At 49.0% G+C, this 16,848-nt stretch overlaps 1 protein-coding gene across 2 annotated transcripts in view; it reads left to right on the top strand.

Moving 5' to 3' along the window:
* Positions 1 to 13,915, top strand: part of LOC144174917 (uncharacterized) — a 90,134-nt gene extending 76,219 nt beyond the window's left edge. For both annotated transcript variants that reach the window (XM_077703902.1, XM_077703903.1), the window contains exons 3-4: positions 9,606 to 9,731; positions 10,142 to 13,915. In XM_077703902.1, the coding sequence (XP_077560028.1) occupies positions 9,606 to 9,731; positions 10,142 to 10,568 (553 nt within the window). In that variant the 3' untranslated portion in view covers positions 10,569 to 13,915. The remainder of the gene's footprint in view (positions 1 to 9,605; positions 9,732 to 10,141) is intronic.
* The last annotated feature ends 2,933 nt before the right edge of the window (positions 13,916 to 16,848 follow it).

The raw sequence follows: 16,848 nt of genomic DNA, 5'->3' as shown, positions 1-16,848 counted from the left end.
GCCGCGAACCATGTGTGGGTTTGTTTATTTATTGTTTGTTTACTACCCGGCCACGCTCGGCTCTGTTATGTGTCCCAAACAAAGCGCGTCATCCATTCTTTATTTTCATGCCGCACGGGCTATCTCATTCAGATAAGCGGACTGTTTCGCCCTAACGTCGCTAGCCCAGAATAATCTTCTGTGATCTACAATGTTCTGGATGTAAATCGACGGTTCCAGAAACACTCGCGCCGAAAGATAAAAGCCTGCAGAGCAGACGCCGCCGGCATTCGAATCGTCGACGCTCGCCTTTGCACGTCACTTTGTTGACTGCTACTTCGCCGCCTGTATTCTTTGAGTTGTCAGGGGAGCGCAAGTTCGCTTCAATAAACTTGTTTTCCGTGAAGACAACTGCGTCGTCTTTGGTCACGTGACAATATGCCTTTCATGTCACGCCAAAACGCACTGCAGGAAAGCCAACTTTACACAGTGGGTTTCCAAAAGCCATGATGATAAGCGAAGGAGCATTAGGTACCTACAAAATAATAAAATAAAAAAACACTTGCCGTGGTAAAATCGAACCTGGGTCACCGCGTTATGAAGCCGCCGTCTATCCGAACGCGCCTTTCCGACACGGTCGAAGCAGTGGGGATTTTGGGCTGTGACTTGTCCCAGGTTGTATGGTAGAAAGCTTCGTGCTTTTGCCATCTTTCTTTCAAGAAAGGGACTTTGATTTTTTGTACGAGTTGCAGGACGCGACTACTACGTAATGTTGGCGTTTAAAGTATCGTTCACGCGGGGCGAGTTTCGTAAGAAAACCAAGCGCGTAGACTGCAAGTTCGCCAAAGCTTTTTTGCTTCGTGCATTATAAAGTGAAATTTTTATCGAAACCACGTTTAACTGTTAGAACATCATAAGCGGCCGCTTTTGTGATGGTGGCACGGCGTAACCAGAGGCAGCCGGGGAGCGAAAGTTTCGGAGCGCTCACTCCCCCTTCCCCTGTTTTCGGCCTTTAAACAAAACATAATGTAGATGTTGTTTACGAGTCAAGTCCCGGGAGTCCTGCAGTGCATTCAGATTTTTGTGTGGACATTACAGTGAGCAAAACAACTAACCTTCGCATTTAATGAATCTAAAAATGTACTAAAATATTGTTTGGGCGCGGGCTCATTTTTAAAAAAATTTCCCGCCATTAAGAACAGCTTCAGACAGCTATATATTCGGCCTTCCTCTACACAACAGCAAATGATAATTTGGTACTGAAAAAAAAAAAACCTTTCTGTTTAGCCGTTTCTTTTTTACCGTCCTGTTTTCCGGTTCCCTCCACGCCACAAAAACATGTTTTTCCCCACCTCTCGTTGCAGTACCTAAAAAAAAGTCATTTTTTCCCCCCTGCGCAACCGTCTGTGTTCTGGGTCATCCCGTTTTGTTTCGCCTCCGCGTTACACTGCGCTGGACGCGAGTGCTCTCGCGTTTGCTGCCAAATAGCCTCCAATAGTAAAAAAGAACGCGTCGTTGGTCTCCTCCTTTTGAAATCCGCCCGCTTCGTTTCCCCGGCATTCAAAAACGGGCGCTCGAGCTCCTCTGCCTACGGTCTGATGCTTCCTATAGTTCTGCATGTCAAAGACGACCAACCGTCCGTACGCTTCGAATGAATGCTCCAGAGATCGGCTCGTACACTCCGCTGTCTTTGGCGGCCTTTTTACTGTCCGCCCTACCTGCCTTCTTCCCCGCCGCGCTTATTCTTTGGCGGTCTTCTTTTGTAAGAGAAACACTCATATCGCATGAACAGCGTGCGACCAAGAGTGCGTGGTCGATCAGAAGAGATACATGTGCGCCTTTGTATAGAAATTTTGTTGAAGGTCGTCATTGTTTGGCCCGTGCTTTGCACGCATAGTTCACGCCTCAAGGAATTTGCCCCACCAAGCTGTTCGGCACGCTTTCTTAGCCGAGATTTTTTGTTTGTTTGTTCGAGAGCGAAGGCCACGTACTGTTTTTAACTGCCTGCTAAAACGGAACCTGAGCCTTCCTTCTATAAACGAGCGATGATTTCGATATGCGTGATGTTTGTATATTCACGCCTTTCGTACCGCGTCGTTCTATAAATGTTACAATCTGTGGGTGTAGTATATCATGCGTGCCATTTTAATAGGCCGCCGCATAAACTGGGAACTTCAACAACAACGATGACAACAAAAAGCAAGCGAAATATCACGAAGTTTTATAAGCGGCTTGAAACGCTTTGTTTCAAATCGTTCCACATGTTCTGACTGCGTTTTATAAATGTATACAATGTATCTGAGCCGAGCGCGTCTTTTTTTAGATCTCGAATTTCTTTTGAATGAGGACCTAAGACGTGGCAGTATACGATTTTTGTGTTTGCACTATATATTTTTCTTTATCACGCGTTTGCTGGGCATTATTTGCAAATATTTGTAAACCATCTATACTCGTCCGGTTATCTTCTTTGGGTTTATAAGTCAGAAATGCTGCAGTAATAATATTAATATAATGAAGTATATAATCTCAATATTACCGCTAATAACAATAATGTTATTATTATAACTGCGTTATCATCGTTATTTTTTTATCCATTGGCTGACAAGCTGTCAGCCCAAAAAAAAAAACGCTTTAAGGACGGGGGAAAAAAAAAAACAGCGCGGTGCACCCCTCGTGCGTTCCTCCGTCTAAAGAGGACGATGGTTTGAACGCGAAGCTTTCTCGGGGGGGACTCCATGGTTGTCGTCGGAGTTTGGACTCTGACTCGCATACGGTGTGGACTCCGACCTGTTGAGTTTTGACTATGCAACAATAAAGTTATACCTAACCTAACCTATGACTGACACGCAGTTTGGACTTGATCGCAGCGGCTTTGACTTTGAACCTTCGCCATTTCATTTCGCACGAAGAAAGCTTCGCGTTCAACCATAGTCGTCGTTACACGGAGGGGTGCATGGTTTTTCTAATTTCGCACGTCCACGCACGCCTCTTCAGATCCAAACTGCTTAGACCATGTGGTAATGGCACAATCGGATAGACGTCTGCTTCATAACGCGAGGGACTCAGGTTCGATTCCGACCTCGAGAGGAATTTCTTTTCTTGAGGCGCTTCCACGGTCATCATCTTCGTCAGTAAACGGTGGCTATCCTGCAGTGCGTTTTCGGCGCTCACGGGCCAATCAGGGATCGAGACACAGAAAGCGTCAATTTAAAGCATGCCAGGATTCCGCCTCATTATTCTTAATCTAAAATTCCACCTTTGTAGACTTGCACACTGCGTGAAGGGAAGGCGGAGTTATAAATGGCTAAGCTGATGCTTATCCAGCACCCGCCACGGTGGCTCAGTGGCTAAGGCGTTGTGCTGCTGAGAACGAGGACACGGGTTCGATTCCCGGCCGTGGCGGCCGCTTTTCTGATGGAGGCGAAAAGCAAAAATGCCCGTGTGTTAGAGATTTCGGCGCGCGTTAAAGATCCCGTCGTGGTCAAAATTAATCCGGAGCCCTCCACTACGGCGCTTCTCATCTCCTGTGTAGCGTCGGCGCGTTAAACCCCACAATCAAATCAATTATGCTTATCCAGCGTTGGGATACATGCTCTACGCAACCAGAAATTTGACTACTGCTGAAACGCACCCAAGCAAACGTAACCAAAGGAATATCGACAAATTGCATCTATTCTTGTGCATATTTAATTGGAAAGGCATAGCTTTAGGCCTTTCTGTGTTTGTTCCAGTCGTAAAATGCAACAAAAAGGGGTAAACAAGACCGCAAGAAAACAGCGCGTCATCTTTTTTCTTTTTCTCACAGAATTTAATGTCTCGCCTTCACAAGCGGCATGTGCGAACGAACTTTGCAAATCAGCATAAAATGCGTTTCGAAATGTTCGCTCTTTAACGGCATTATGAGGGGGCAACGCAACCCAGGGGCGCTGCATTGCATTCAGAGAGCGGGAGGGCAGTAGGCGCTGCCGACGCGATCTTTGGTAGTCGTGTCTCGCATGACGAAGCAGTCGGGGAGGGGTTTCTGAGAAGACGCACCAGATTTCACCAAGAGCCTCTAGACGGGCCCTGACCTGGCTGTCCATAACAATGATGATACAATACGAGGGTCGTACGGTATGCTTCCGCCGCCTTATCCGGGCCCTGCTATTGGATAGACCAACCCTGGTTTGTTTTTTGTGTGCGATGCCTCCCAACGCTTCTTGTTCCACTCATGTTAACGCAGCCGCCTCCAAGTAGAAATGGCGTTTTGGCGGAAAGCGTAACCACAGACGAACAAGACAGTAGAACTACGGTACATACGCCCCGCCTGTTCATGCTCGTTGCGTGTTGGCGGAGAAGGTGACTGACTATGGCGGCGTCCGAGCACAGTGGCTGTGTAGTTTATTTACACCCATCGCAAAAACGCGGCAATAATTGTAATTTCTTCCTCTTTATTGGCGCAAACGAGCGACGACATCTTTGCACTGGTGGCAACGGGCGATCCAGCGCCGCGTAAATAACAAAACATGCCTTCATGCTCCATTTCGAAACTTTTTTTTTTGTTTTAAACTCTGTGAAAGCAAACTTGAGAAAGTAAACTTTGACATACCTCGATACCAAACCCCCGAAACGACGACGCTTTTTATCGTGGCGCACTGCGCGAGCCTTGTTGGAAATTGAAGTTTCTTCGCGTGGGATTTGAGTATGTAAAGGACCAATAAGAAGAGGAGGGGATTGTCGCAGGAGGTGGAGATACACCTTTGCGATATGGAGCGCCGTAGTCGCAGAACATAATAAATTCCGAGGAGATCGGAATTCTTACCTTTGGCGCAAATATTGCGCGCACATGGGTACTTTCTCGCCCGTGGACGGGAATCACATTCCCGACCTCACACTCACGACAGTGCCGCACTGTATACCCATCGAGCCGCCCACGACAGCAATATATAAAAGACGGGGCAATAAGGGAGTAGGCGATGTACGCCAGTATTGCCCTGCATTATTCTTGTCCTTGTCTCTTGTGGACCATGGTTGTGGCGTCGTCAAATACTATATAAATGCTAAAAGCCTGCCAGCATTACGCATGTTGCTTACTGAGCGACAATTAAGTAGTTTCCGCTGAACGTTACAAAAGCGGCCATCTTTTTACACTACAAATAAGCTTAAGTTAGACGTCCAGTTTGGGGGAAATTTACGAGGTTGGCAAGTTTCTGCAAATAAAAAAAAAATCGACACCCACTAGAAATCCAGTTATAGGGCTAAGAGGAAAGCTACAAAATTTTCTAGGGTAAGAACTTTGTTTTTCAGCGATGAAGTTTTCTGAGAAAGCGGGATACTGCATTTCAGATGGTTGTCAAATTTTCCTGAGCATATGCTAACGTTCGGTTGACGTATGATGTTTTAATCACTCTAACGGGCGCGTCAATATAAAGCGCTTGGTCCGGCCTTCGTATTAAGCGCTCTCAAGATGTTTTGTTTTTCCTTGTAATAAAAAAAAGCAGTTTCGCTGACAAAAGTCTCTGCAGCAGCTGAATAAGCATGTGATGCGCCAAGACAACGTATGCAGTGCGCAACTTCCGTCGTCGTCATGTCGCCATGGTTTAAAAAGGCGATTAAGACAACATGCATGTTTCTTTTATTTCGTATGAGTAGCCTTGGATGACTGGCTCAGCTTCATTTTGGCCCCGAAGGACGTTGAAATAAAAATATCGTAACACGAGGGAGATACCAGGTACTGGAAAAAGTTTGAAATCTCGGCCAGTACAACTTCGGTACTGAGATAATTGGTAAGGCGCTACAAATAGAGTATCAGTGTGTTATTTCCAAGCTAACGTTCATGCGACGCAATCAAAGAAAATCAGTTGCACCCCTAATTTGGCTCAAAACACGTTTTTTTTTAACGTAGCTTTTCTCAACAGCACGTCAGAGCTGACCTCTCCAGCCCACATAGTTCTCTCACCCTTCCCCTCTTCCTATCTCTCTCTCTCTCTCTCTCTCTCTCTCTCTCTCTCTCTCTCTCTCTCTCTCTCTCTCTCTCTCTCTCTCTCTCTCTCTCTCTCTCTCCCCCCCAACATTTGTTATTGTGACGCCAAAGAGAGAGTGCGAGGAAGCGGACGCGACGATACGGATGCCGTGACGTAGAAGGAGTGTGCGTGGACAAATTTTTGCTTTTTTTAGCGAGGCCGGCTTCACGTTGAATAAACATAATACCCCCGCTATGACGAATAAAGCCCTCGGGACTGAAATCCGACTTCATTATAACCGGTACGTCGTTAAAAGCGGGGATTATTTGCTCTCATCGCACCAAAGTTGGGACTGCGGAAAATTTCGAGCAAACCAGAGTTCAAATCAATAATGCGATTTCATCAGAACAACTGTTTACTGTATTTCAATCAGTCAACAACAACAACAAAAAAAAAAATAAAACGCTCGCTTTCTCACTATCTCCATATTCATCTCTAAATGAGAGTATATACGGCTGGACAACAAAGCTGGGGGCTCGCGGGGCTCCTCAAAGACGTTTGACTCCTGCGTTCGCTTCTGCGCGCAAAACTCGGTTTGAAACTTCCCGCGCTGATCCTCGGCAATAAGGAAATAAAGCAATAAAGCATACAATATAGGAAACGGCTGCCCATATTAGCAGAGGCTCCGCTAAAGAACCTTAAGCGTCGCGGCAGTAACCGAAACGCCCCACTGTAGGCAATTTGCATAAGTTTCTGGGAGTCGTTTCGCCAAAGACGGCGGCACGTGCGACGGGTGGGGATCGCTATGCGTCTATGCCGGGAAAGAGATGAGCGGCAAGCGGCTTCTCTGAAAGCCGCTTCTTTCGCGCACATTTCCGCGGAGGAATTTCCCCTTATTTCGCCCTCGCGCTCCTAAGCCGTGTAGCCCATTTTGAGCTTGTCAGAAGCGAGAGCCTATTTTAATGGGCTCCCGCTTCGTAAGCTTCCTGGATGGCCGATTGGCAGAAGGCAGTCACACAAACGATGAACTTACACCCCTTGTCGGAAACCATTCTTTGGGTATCTAATTCGGTCTATAGGATGAATCTCGGCATTTGAGTATTTCTGCATTGCCAATACTTTTCTTTAATGCTACCTGTAACGTTCCTCGGCAACCTCCTGTGGCAAGCCGCCGGACTATCATTTTCACAATGGTGTAGGCCGCTATTGCATTTCAACACAAGGCTTTCTGCTCACAATTCACGCTCGTGCAGACACCATTGAGGCGTTTTAAAAGAGATAGCATCAGTAGCCACCAGACACCACAATTATGTGTTCTCCTTTAAGTTGCGGGTGTGTTTTGTCATACTCTGTCCTCTTTGCGGTATATTTGATTTAGTCGTTTTTCTCGGCGTGGCGCTCTCTCACGGACAACAACACGGAAGAGTCTTTCCAACTTTGTCTGGTTTACTTTTAGAAACACCTTGTCCTCTTCTATGCAGTTGGCTTTCTGTCAGTGCGCACTAGCTTGCGGTGAAGCACTATCTACTGGAGGCTTTGGATGCTGGTGCCGGACGGCACAAAACTATCGTAGCCTTCCAGACACAGCTGTTTCTCTCTGACCTTTACCAAAACGCTTGTGTGTTCCTCTCTCTCTCTCTCTCTCTCTCTCTCTCTCTCTCTCTCTCTCTCTCTCTCTCTCTCTCTCTCTCTCTCTCTCTCTCTCTCTCTCTCTCTCTCTCTCTCTCTCTCTCTCTCTCTCTCTCTCTCTCCCATATAGTATATATATAGTATATTAGTGTGCATGCACGCGCAATTTCACCAACCTACTGCTGATATTCTGCGTCACCGTTGTTCAGTTTTAAGGGGGAACTTTTTCCAGGGTGAAGCGTGCACACGTCGGCATAACTATAGTAGAACCACCCGGAAGTGACCCGCGGACCTCAAAAAGGACGTCGGGGAGGAACTATCAAGAAAGGGGCGCGACCAACCGAAGGACGACCAGGGGCGTCTCTAAAGACTTGTTACTCCGCACGTCGGCCGTAATAAAGGGAATCGCAAGGCGGAGAAGGAGGAGGCACAATCGCCCGGCGGGTCGGCCCTATTTCTCGCCCGATGAGCCCCAGTCACGACCGCGCGGCACTCTCCGCCGGCGTCATGCAAGCCGGGGCCGCACGGTCCAGGCAGCATATTTAATAGAAGAGGTCAATTAATAGAGAGAAGAAGGCCCGGCCGTCTCGGGACCTCCGTTGTGGACGACCACGCCCCTCAAATGGCGCTTCGGCGTGTCCCGAGCCACTTAGGGGCTCGGCTGCCCTCTAAGAGCGCCGCTCCGATCTCTCTTTTTTCCGCCCTCCGTGTCCGAGGCCACGGGCGCAGCTCGGGGCGCGCATTAAGAATATCACGGAAGCGTCGCCGCTATCCCAGAGGGGGAAAAAATGTGAAGGAAAAAGCTACGGACAAGCAGAACATTAAAAGCCGCGGGATGTTATGTCCCAGCACCGCCTTCGCTTTCTCGGAGGGAACGACGCTGTGAGTGCAAAAAGGAAAAAAGAAAGAGTGGAAGAGACACGTCATTTCAAGCCCGTTGTAGAGTAGACGCGCAGGGTGGCCTTTAAGGCGACGAAGGCGGAGGGGAGGAAGTACACGACCCGCAATTTGCGGCTCTTTCATGCGGCGACGGCAGACATGCCGGCGGGGCGAAAGCGAAACCTCGCGGCGCGCCGGCGGGAGAGCCGCGGTGTGGGCATCGCATGCGTGGAATGGGCGATTAAAGGGGGCAGCGAATGTGCCGCCGCGGTGAGATGGAGGACAACACCCGGCCATTAGCGGGGCAGCACTGCCCGGGAACTCGCATGCCTGCTCCCCGCCGCCACGCCCGCAGACGACAGCCACGCTGCTGCGCTCTCCGAGCGTGCGTGCTTTGCAGCGGCCGTCAGCGCCGCCGACGTCGACGTCGTCGTCGTCGTGCGCTTACTTCATTAGGGAGAAGCCCGAGGCGCGTGTCACGCTTCTTGCCCATTTAAAGGCGCGCTAGAAGGCGTTCAGGGCACCCCCTCTCACTCTGCCCCTCTCTCTTCATTTATTTTTTATTTCCTTCGAAGACATGGGCGGTCTTTTACGAGCAAGCTGTAGGAAGGGCGTGAACGTTTGACGTGTATGTTGAGAGAGCTGATTAGCCTGTATTCGATATCGCATGCAGCTCCCAAAGGGTTGCTCTAATTCTCTCGTGTTCTAATTATCTAGCGCTTTAGTTTCTTGAGTAATTTTTTTTCCTTTAATGAACCTCACTGCCTGGCAAACTTATGGACTTAATGCGAATTGCTTGTAGCGACCAGAATCTGGCATGTTTCTTTGAACGCCAGAGAAACTATAGTTCGTTCCACAAGCTAGGTGCAGCACTGTGGAGGCTACATTGTTGTCAACAGTGCGCCCACTGAGGGCGCCTAACTCGCCGTGAAGGGGGTCCTGAAAGGACATTGCCTTCTCCCCTCTCGGTAAGGGGAACCGCAAGGCCCCGGCGCCTTTCGTCGCTTCTTTCGCGGTGAGTTAGGTGCCCTGAGGGGGCGGGCTGTGGACAACAATGTAGCCTCCACAGTGCTGCACCTAGCTTGTGGAATGAACTATAGACTTTATAGAGCATAACTATGGCAGTCGAAATGCGCTGTGTCATGACAATGTTCGCCTTGTTTCTTGCCTTCGCAGGTTATTTGGCACAACTGGCCTGTGTTCGGCCTGCAGTAAAGCGATTCCGGCCTTCGAGATGGTCATGAGGGCCCGGGGGAACGTGTACCACCTCGAGTGTTTCGCCTGCCAGCAGTGCAACCACAGGTGAGGGCTCGCACGCCAGCTCATAGGTTGAGGAATTTTCTGTTCTGAGCGAACCTTTCTATCCTAATTTGCACGCCAGCGAACTGGCTTACATCATGTGCACACGACGCGTGGTAGACTTGTCCGCGCTTATGATCTCTAGGCGTTCTGGTTGCTGCATTCTGTATGCTTGGTATGCGCTGTCACTCGTATGGCACCGCTTCATCAATGCAAGATGCAGCAATGGATTGCTTCTTGGGAGACTAGAGATAGCCAAACAACATGAACTCTAAACATTATCGTGTGCACCCGTACCGCCATACTCTGGCAAAAAGCCGCGTGTCAAACTTATATATGTGATATTGTACTAGACACCTTTATTGTCTGCTAACCGCACGCTTCGCTCTGCTTCCTCCCCCTCGTTGGTGCAGGTTCTGCGTTGGCGACCGCTTCTACCTGCACGACAACCGCATCCTCTGCGAGTACGATTACGAGGAGCGTGCGCTTATGGCGGGCGTGCCGCCACCCTTCTACGCCGCGGCAGCTGCCGGCGGCAGCGGAGGGCCCGGTGGCGCAGCGGCCGCCGCAGCAGCAGCCGCAGCGGCGGCGGCACTCAACCACCACCAGGCGGTCAACTCGCTCCCGGTAAAGCGTCAACAGCAGCAGCAGCAGCAGCAGGCAGCGCAGCAGCAACAACAGCAGCAGCATCAGCAACCAATGTCCCAACCGCAGCCACCGCAGCAGCAGCAACAGTCCCAGGCGGTGCAACAAGCGCCACACTCTGCGGTCGACGAGCCAGCGAGGGACGACCGTTCGAGCGGCTACGGCAGCGGGGACTCGCCATACGACGGCCGGTAGCTATGGCGAGCCCCAGCGCCGACCATGATCTGCGCTGCGCGCCCCTTTGTCGGCAACGGCGCCACCGCCAAGAAGAGGAAGACCAAGAGGTAGACGTCTACCACCCCTGGTCCGAAACAGGGAGCGTCAAGGTCGTGGGTGCGGCGACGGAAGGACGTGTGCTTGTGTGCCCTTTTGAGGAAGGGACGCCGTTAGAGATGCATCGAAGACACACTTCGTCGTGCGGGAACACGTCGCCGACAGTGCTCTGAGGACATAAATGAGACGAGGGGGGGACTTGGAGAGGACATATGACATTGTTTCGGTCCCTTCGTAACGTGGCAATCGAATGTTTTCGGTAAGTCGGTGAAGATCCGCACGATTTACAAATGATTCGAAACCAGCCTGCTATCCTGCCACAAAACTTTATGTATTGTTTCATTTTATTAGTTTATTGAGTTTACCAAATTAGTAAACTAATTTAGTATTCTTCATCACGGACAACCAGATACCACGAGCTCTAGCCATGGTCTACAAGCTGTGTGTGGGTAACTGAAAGCTATTAAATGCAGTTTTGAGGATTAGTCGTTTATGCCCGGACGAACCCTCAGGCTTGGAGAGCCATCGTCCTAACTATTCAAATAAATAAGAATAACGTGTCAAAAGACTGTCGTTTTATTTTATTCCTGCTAATCACTAAGTGGGAGAGAACCATTTGAGTCGTCTCATTTTGTCCATGTCACTGCACTGTTCGAAACTATTTGCGACCACCTTACAAGCCCGCCATCGTCTCACCCGATGGCACCTTTCTTAATGCCGGGGCAAATCTGATGTGAAAAGCTGTCTGGACTGTTCCCGGAACGTGCGTGCATGTGTTTTTGTTGGCGGAAAACAGAAAACGACCTTGTCGACTGTGAGGGGGAGTGCGCCATCATCATCGCCGCGACCACTGAAGCATCCACTCGGACTTTTGTGACCTTCGGTTCTACGCCTCCGACGGACACTCTTGCCACTGACGTTGAGAGAAAACAAAAACTGTTCTGTGCAAGCAACCACTCACTTAAGCTGTGTAAAGGGGTTGCGAGTCCACTCGTGGGCGCTCTTCAGGGCCCTCATGTGTCCTCATTTCCTTCGTTCCTAAGTAAGAGCAGCTCACCTATTTATCTTTTCTTCTGTGTTTTACTGCAAAAAAATCACCGGAACTTAACTTTTAACAGCAGGTTCCTCAAAGGTGAAAGTCGTGCAAGATGACGTGCAATTACTGCTAACTTCAAAGGGCCCCCGCACTTTCACCTTAGCGGACGTTTGTTTGGTTTCTGAGCGGATTCGTTCTTAAACTGGTTCTTCGGTTCCCATTCACCTTTCTGCGATAGATCTTGTTTCGTCGCTGTGTCAGTGTGTGCTTTCCAAAAACGCGAGCTGACGTTTTCAAGGGCATTATGTTTTCGCAGTAAGCGCAAGTGCGTGTGCATCATGTCTGCGGAAGCACGCATCGACGTGAACATGACCGGTTTGAGTGACTAGGAAAAAAGCCAAGGGTCCGTGCGCGACGTGATTGAGCTACTGAGCGCCGATGGGGCGGAGCAACTTATTGCGTGAGTGTCCATTAAGTCACGTGCCCTTTCGCACCCTATTTACTGACTGGAAAGAAATGGGTGCCTTGTGTGAGATATGCCTTGTACATAGATACACGAGAGCCTTGTTCCTGTGCCACGCTTGTTCCTCGCGACGCCGACGAGGCAATCTGTTCTCTCTTTTGTTTTGACGTGTTGGTTTTTGAGCACCTTCAGCTGGGCGACTACCGTGTACATTATTCCTTGTCGTTTGCGGAGGTGTGCGCCGTGAGAAAGAGGTGGCGAAGTTTACTAGCACCAGAAGTGAACGACCATGGCTAGGGGTTAGTCAGCAAGCCGATGAACGTTTCGAAGTGGCATTTTCGCGGTAACTGTAGAAGCAAATGAAACACCAAAGACATACCACCAGCACAAAATATTTCGTGCTTAAACGGACGAGCAGCACTTGAGATACATCGCTTCGACTACAAACGGTCAGAGGGAATTTTTATAACTATTGGGAACAACTGTGAATGGGTATTAGTCGGAGAACGCATAAGGAAATTAAGCTGCTATGTTTTTTTTTATCATTATTGTTTCCTTTACGCAACAATAGTAGGCAAAGGAAGTAAACAAGCTCCTTTGGTCCACTTGAGGATGTGGCTGTCCGTAGTCATGTGTGAAGGTCGCGAGATTCTCAGTCCGAAAGCACGTTTAGAAGGGAGAGAATAGTGCGGAATCAAGTGCAATAACCACACAAGTCAAGCAGTTACTAGTCAGGAGCCATTCCTAAACGTCGCGCTCTGTCCTCGACGAATGGAACACTGAAACCAAATACGGGAGAACGCTTGCTGGTTCCGGATATTCTAGGGACATTTGGGGAAGCATCTAAGGAACAACACGGGATTCCTTGCCTAATAAAACCTTGTTTAGGAGGCATTTACTGTTGTTGTTGAGGAGATGGCGGTTAAAACTGCAGCAAACTGTGTAGAACCGAACGCCAATTTAAAGCGGCCAGGAGTGATAAACTGGTACCCAACAGCAGGACGTACGTTATTTGAAATCAGTTAACATTTGCGCATGCGATGCAGCCTTTGTACGGACTTCGTCCGTGGTATTATCTCGTAGCCTGGAAAAGGGCTTTTTAACAATGACATAACCACATTAACTGCGCCGGAGTTTCGAACTTCAGTTCGCTCCTTTTGTTAGTCATTGTAAAAAGGAAGTATTCTTTAATTCCATAATAATCATTGGTTTTAAAAAGAATCGAAGCTGTATACTATTTCCACTGAAAACAGAATAAAAAAACGAGCATGAAACGTTGTAAAAAGCTAATAACCAAAGACATTCGAAATTCAGTCTTCTAATTGGAGGAATCTTCAGGAAATCAGGTTTAAATTGCAGCCGGTGGCTGGTAGCACGTACGATTCGCGAGTGGACAAGTAAGAATTCCAGCTACGAGACGATGCAACCTAGGGAGCTATAACCACAGGCCCGTGTGAGCTTTCCCTGTCCTCGAGATCTCAGCGACTGAAATGCAAGCCTGAAAATTCACCGAGGCACGAATTCGCCGAGGTTTGGCGCAAAAGGAAAGAAGGAAGGGGTGCTTTGACTTTTCCGATGCGTGGATTGTTTTGATTCAAGTGCCCTCGTAAGAGTTCCCGTGTTCTAGTTCTGGATCTGTTGTGACGGGTTCAATATTTGGCGCAGGCAAGCACAAGTTCACAGCTTGCCCCCTGTTTCCCTTTAAACCTCACAGTGATTCAACAGTGTCCGCTCTCTTTTTGGATATAATATAACGCTACTTCCCAATGATTGTCTTTCGTTCTTGAACCTTCCCAGCCTTGTGCCCCACGTGCGCCTGAAAGCACACGGGGCAGGATGGTCACGACAGAAGGTGAAGCAATAAAATTTTATGTTTGGCTGTCGTCGCCAAGACTAAAGCCTTTTGAAAAAAAGAAAAAAAAAAACTCAGGAAGACGGTCCCCTGGACACTACTGGAAGGCCGCCGTGCTTCCCGGTACTTACAATGTACCATGCGTGCCGAGATGTAGAGGGATTGTTTTGGTGAGTAGTGGCGTTGCGGCGGCTTTTAACACGGTTAAGGTTACGGCAGTTTGAACAGCGAAGCTGTTTAAGCTATTAGTTCCGCCCTATAGCGTTACCAGAAAAAAAATACCAAGAAAGAAGACTAAGCGCACATGTGTGCGCGCCTTGTGAGGAGCGCCCGGCGTCGGCCATTCTTGCGCCACGGGAGGAGCTCACAAGACTACAAAAAAAAAAAAAAAAACCGAGCGCACGTGAGTGTGCGCCTCGTGAGCAGGGCCCGGCGTCGGACAGCTCGACCTTCGAGAGCACTCTGCCCCCCGTTTGTGGCGTGATCTCTCGCGTGCTGTTCTCCTCGCCAGTTCACGCGCGTTCGCGCCTGAAGTGGGAAGCAGAGACGCGGAGTTCGCAAAGCCGTTTACCACGGGTTCTAGCGGGTGCTAACGAGGTCCACTGCGGGAGAGATGGGCAAGGCTTCGGACGAAACGATCCGGACCTGCCAGTCATGAAGAACTTGTAGCGGCAAGATCGCAAATCCATGTCAGCTGCAACAGCCGTGTCTCCAACGATGGGAGAGGGACTGCCAGCTCTGCCGTTTCTGCAGCCTTGCACACCAGTGCAAGCTGCACCAATCTTTTCTCCCTCGACACAAGACAGCGATGGACACCGTGGAGCCAGAACAGAGAGAGAGAGAGATAATCAACTTTTATTGAGCCCAATGAGGTATTGGCTAGTGCACGCAGGCACCGGATGGAGTGGAACCCTCTTCTCGGGTCCCATATGTGTCTAGCAGCTCCTGGCCCCTGGCGGCCAGCGCGAGCTGGGTCTTCAGGTCGGGGCTAGAAAATACGGCGGACTGGTTTTCTTTCGATGAAGTCGGCTTTTTTCAGGTCACGCAAGATGCGCTACACGGGAAAATGCGTTTGAAACTCACAGCAGGTGACGTATTTTGGACAATGCGTTAGAGTTAGCGTCTCGGGTGGCGTTTCCAGTTGGTCAAGCAAGTCTTCTGACTGAAACGAAAGCCTATGTCAATACTAGAGGCTGAAAATCCAAATGTAACAGCAACAGGTTTTAACGAATTGTGCGGCGGTAACCACTAACAATTAGGCGGCCCGTATCGCCTAGCCGCAGTAAGCCTATTGGGATTGTGCGAAAATGAGCCCCAAAAATCGTGTCCCGCAAATAAGCACGAGCATGAGAAAGATGACGTCGGGCTCGCAGAACATTCCCAAATGATTGATATGGCTGCTTCCGCAAGTCGTTAACCTCAGCGGCCACCGCATGTTTTATCAACATGCGATGTCCTCTGAGCGCATTTCACCGCAGATGGCAACGAACTTAGTCGGTAGAAGCACTTTCCGGAATAACAAGTGCACCATTGATTAGCCATTAACCCCACTTTCAGGCTTACCTTAGCCCCCAAGCAATTTGACATCAAATTCCCCCGCTCCATTATATTCAGCAGCGTCAAATATTGTCCTATAGGGATCACTTTTTCGAAGTTTGCGTCATTGTGGGATGTGCAAGCGTGTCACGGCTGTTCTTAGAGGCAGATTGATGCAGAAGTAAGGAGAGGATTACGCTGGGAATCACTCTCTCGGACGACTTTTCGGTGCGCGCACTCTCGCGTTCTATCCCACAGTACCTGCAAAGCCAGAAATTGAAATAGAGGGCAATGCAATGTCCTTCCCAATGGCGGTGGGACTGGCCAGAATCCCCGACTGCTTCTCGGTTTTCAGCCTGGTATGATTACGGCATGAAAACGAATAAAACCCAATACACCGAGCCCTCTAAAGTTGGCTTAACTTCTATACGCAAATGCATTGCTAAGATACACATTTAGGGGTAATATAAGATTAAGGTGCGTCAGTCAATTCCCCGTGATAAACGAATTGCCGCGTGCGGTCGTCAAAGAATGATTCCGCATCAAAAGGTCCTATCCACGAAGTAATACTCGAAGTAATCCGAGTAATACTTAAGTTTGAATACTTTGCGCCAGGTTGTCGAACCGGAACCGAACCGAACACGTATTTTCCCGCCATTTTGGTGCTGAAACCTAACCGGAATGAATTGAAGGAACCGTACCGAACCGGTTCAGGGAACTCTTAGAGTGAACGGGAAAAAAATTGAGTCGGTCGGAGCAACTTCGATATCCTCGGGGCCTTTGGCATTTGAAAATTATGCGGCGCTGTCCTTCTCAGCAAAATCCGGAAAGTTTTTGAGGGACTACAACCTAAATGCTACAAAATGTCCTTCTTAATGCACGTATTGTGCTGTTATGTTCATTCTGACGAAAATTGACATCATGCACTGAACTTAGTAAACAGATGCCTAATGCATATTCTGTATTTATCCAAGGGTTTTACAAGTATTTATATGATGTAAGACTGTCGGCAGCAACCAAACTGTAAGGAAGAAAAGAGCGATCAACTCGTTCGACGCGAAGGAAGTCCGATAGCGTTCTTCAATAACTTTCTCCCTTTGTGCTACCGTTGCGCCGCCTTGGAGTACCAGTGACGCGTACCGCTGCTTGTAAATTCACCAAGTTGTTATCTTTATAAAACCGAATCGCTACCGCCTGTCGCTGAAGTGTCATTAGCATGTTGCTGTCGCCGGTGTTTCCATATTGTAAGTGAGTCATTATAGCCGTTCCTTCCTTCTAGCCGGTCTGTTAGCGGCTCGAAGGTGGGGAGAAGGAC

The sequence above is a fragment of the Haemaphysalis longicornis genome, unplaced genomic scaffold, assembly GCF_048455015.1.
Source record: "Haemaphysalis longicornis isolate Haplotype H1 unplaced genomic scaffold, Haemaphysalis longicornis Haplotype H1 scaffold_3, whole genome shotgun sequence".
In the NCBI taxonomy this organism is placed as follows: domain Eukaryota; kingdom Metazoa; phylum Arthropoda; class Arachnida; order Ixodida; family Ixodidae; genus Haemaphysalis; species Haemaphysalis longicornis.
The sequence above is the reverse complement of the archived record's forward strand: the minus strand, read 5'-3'. Positions and strand labels throughout refer to the sequence as shown.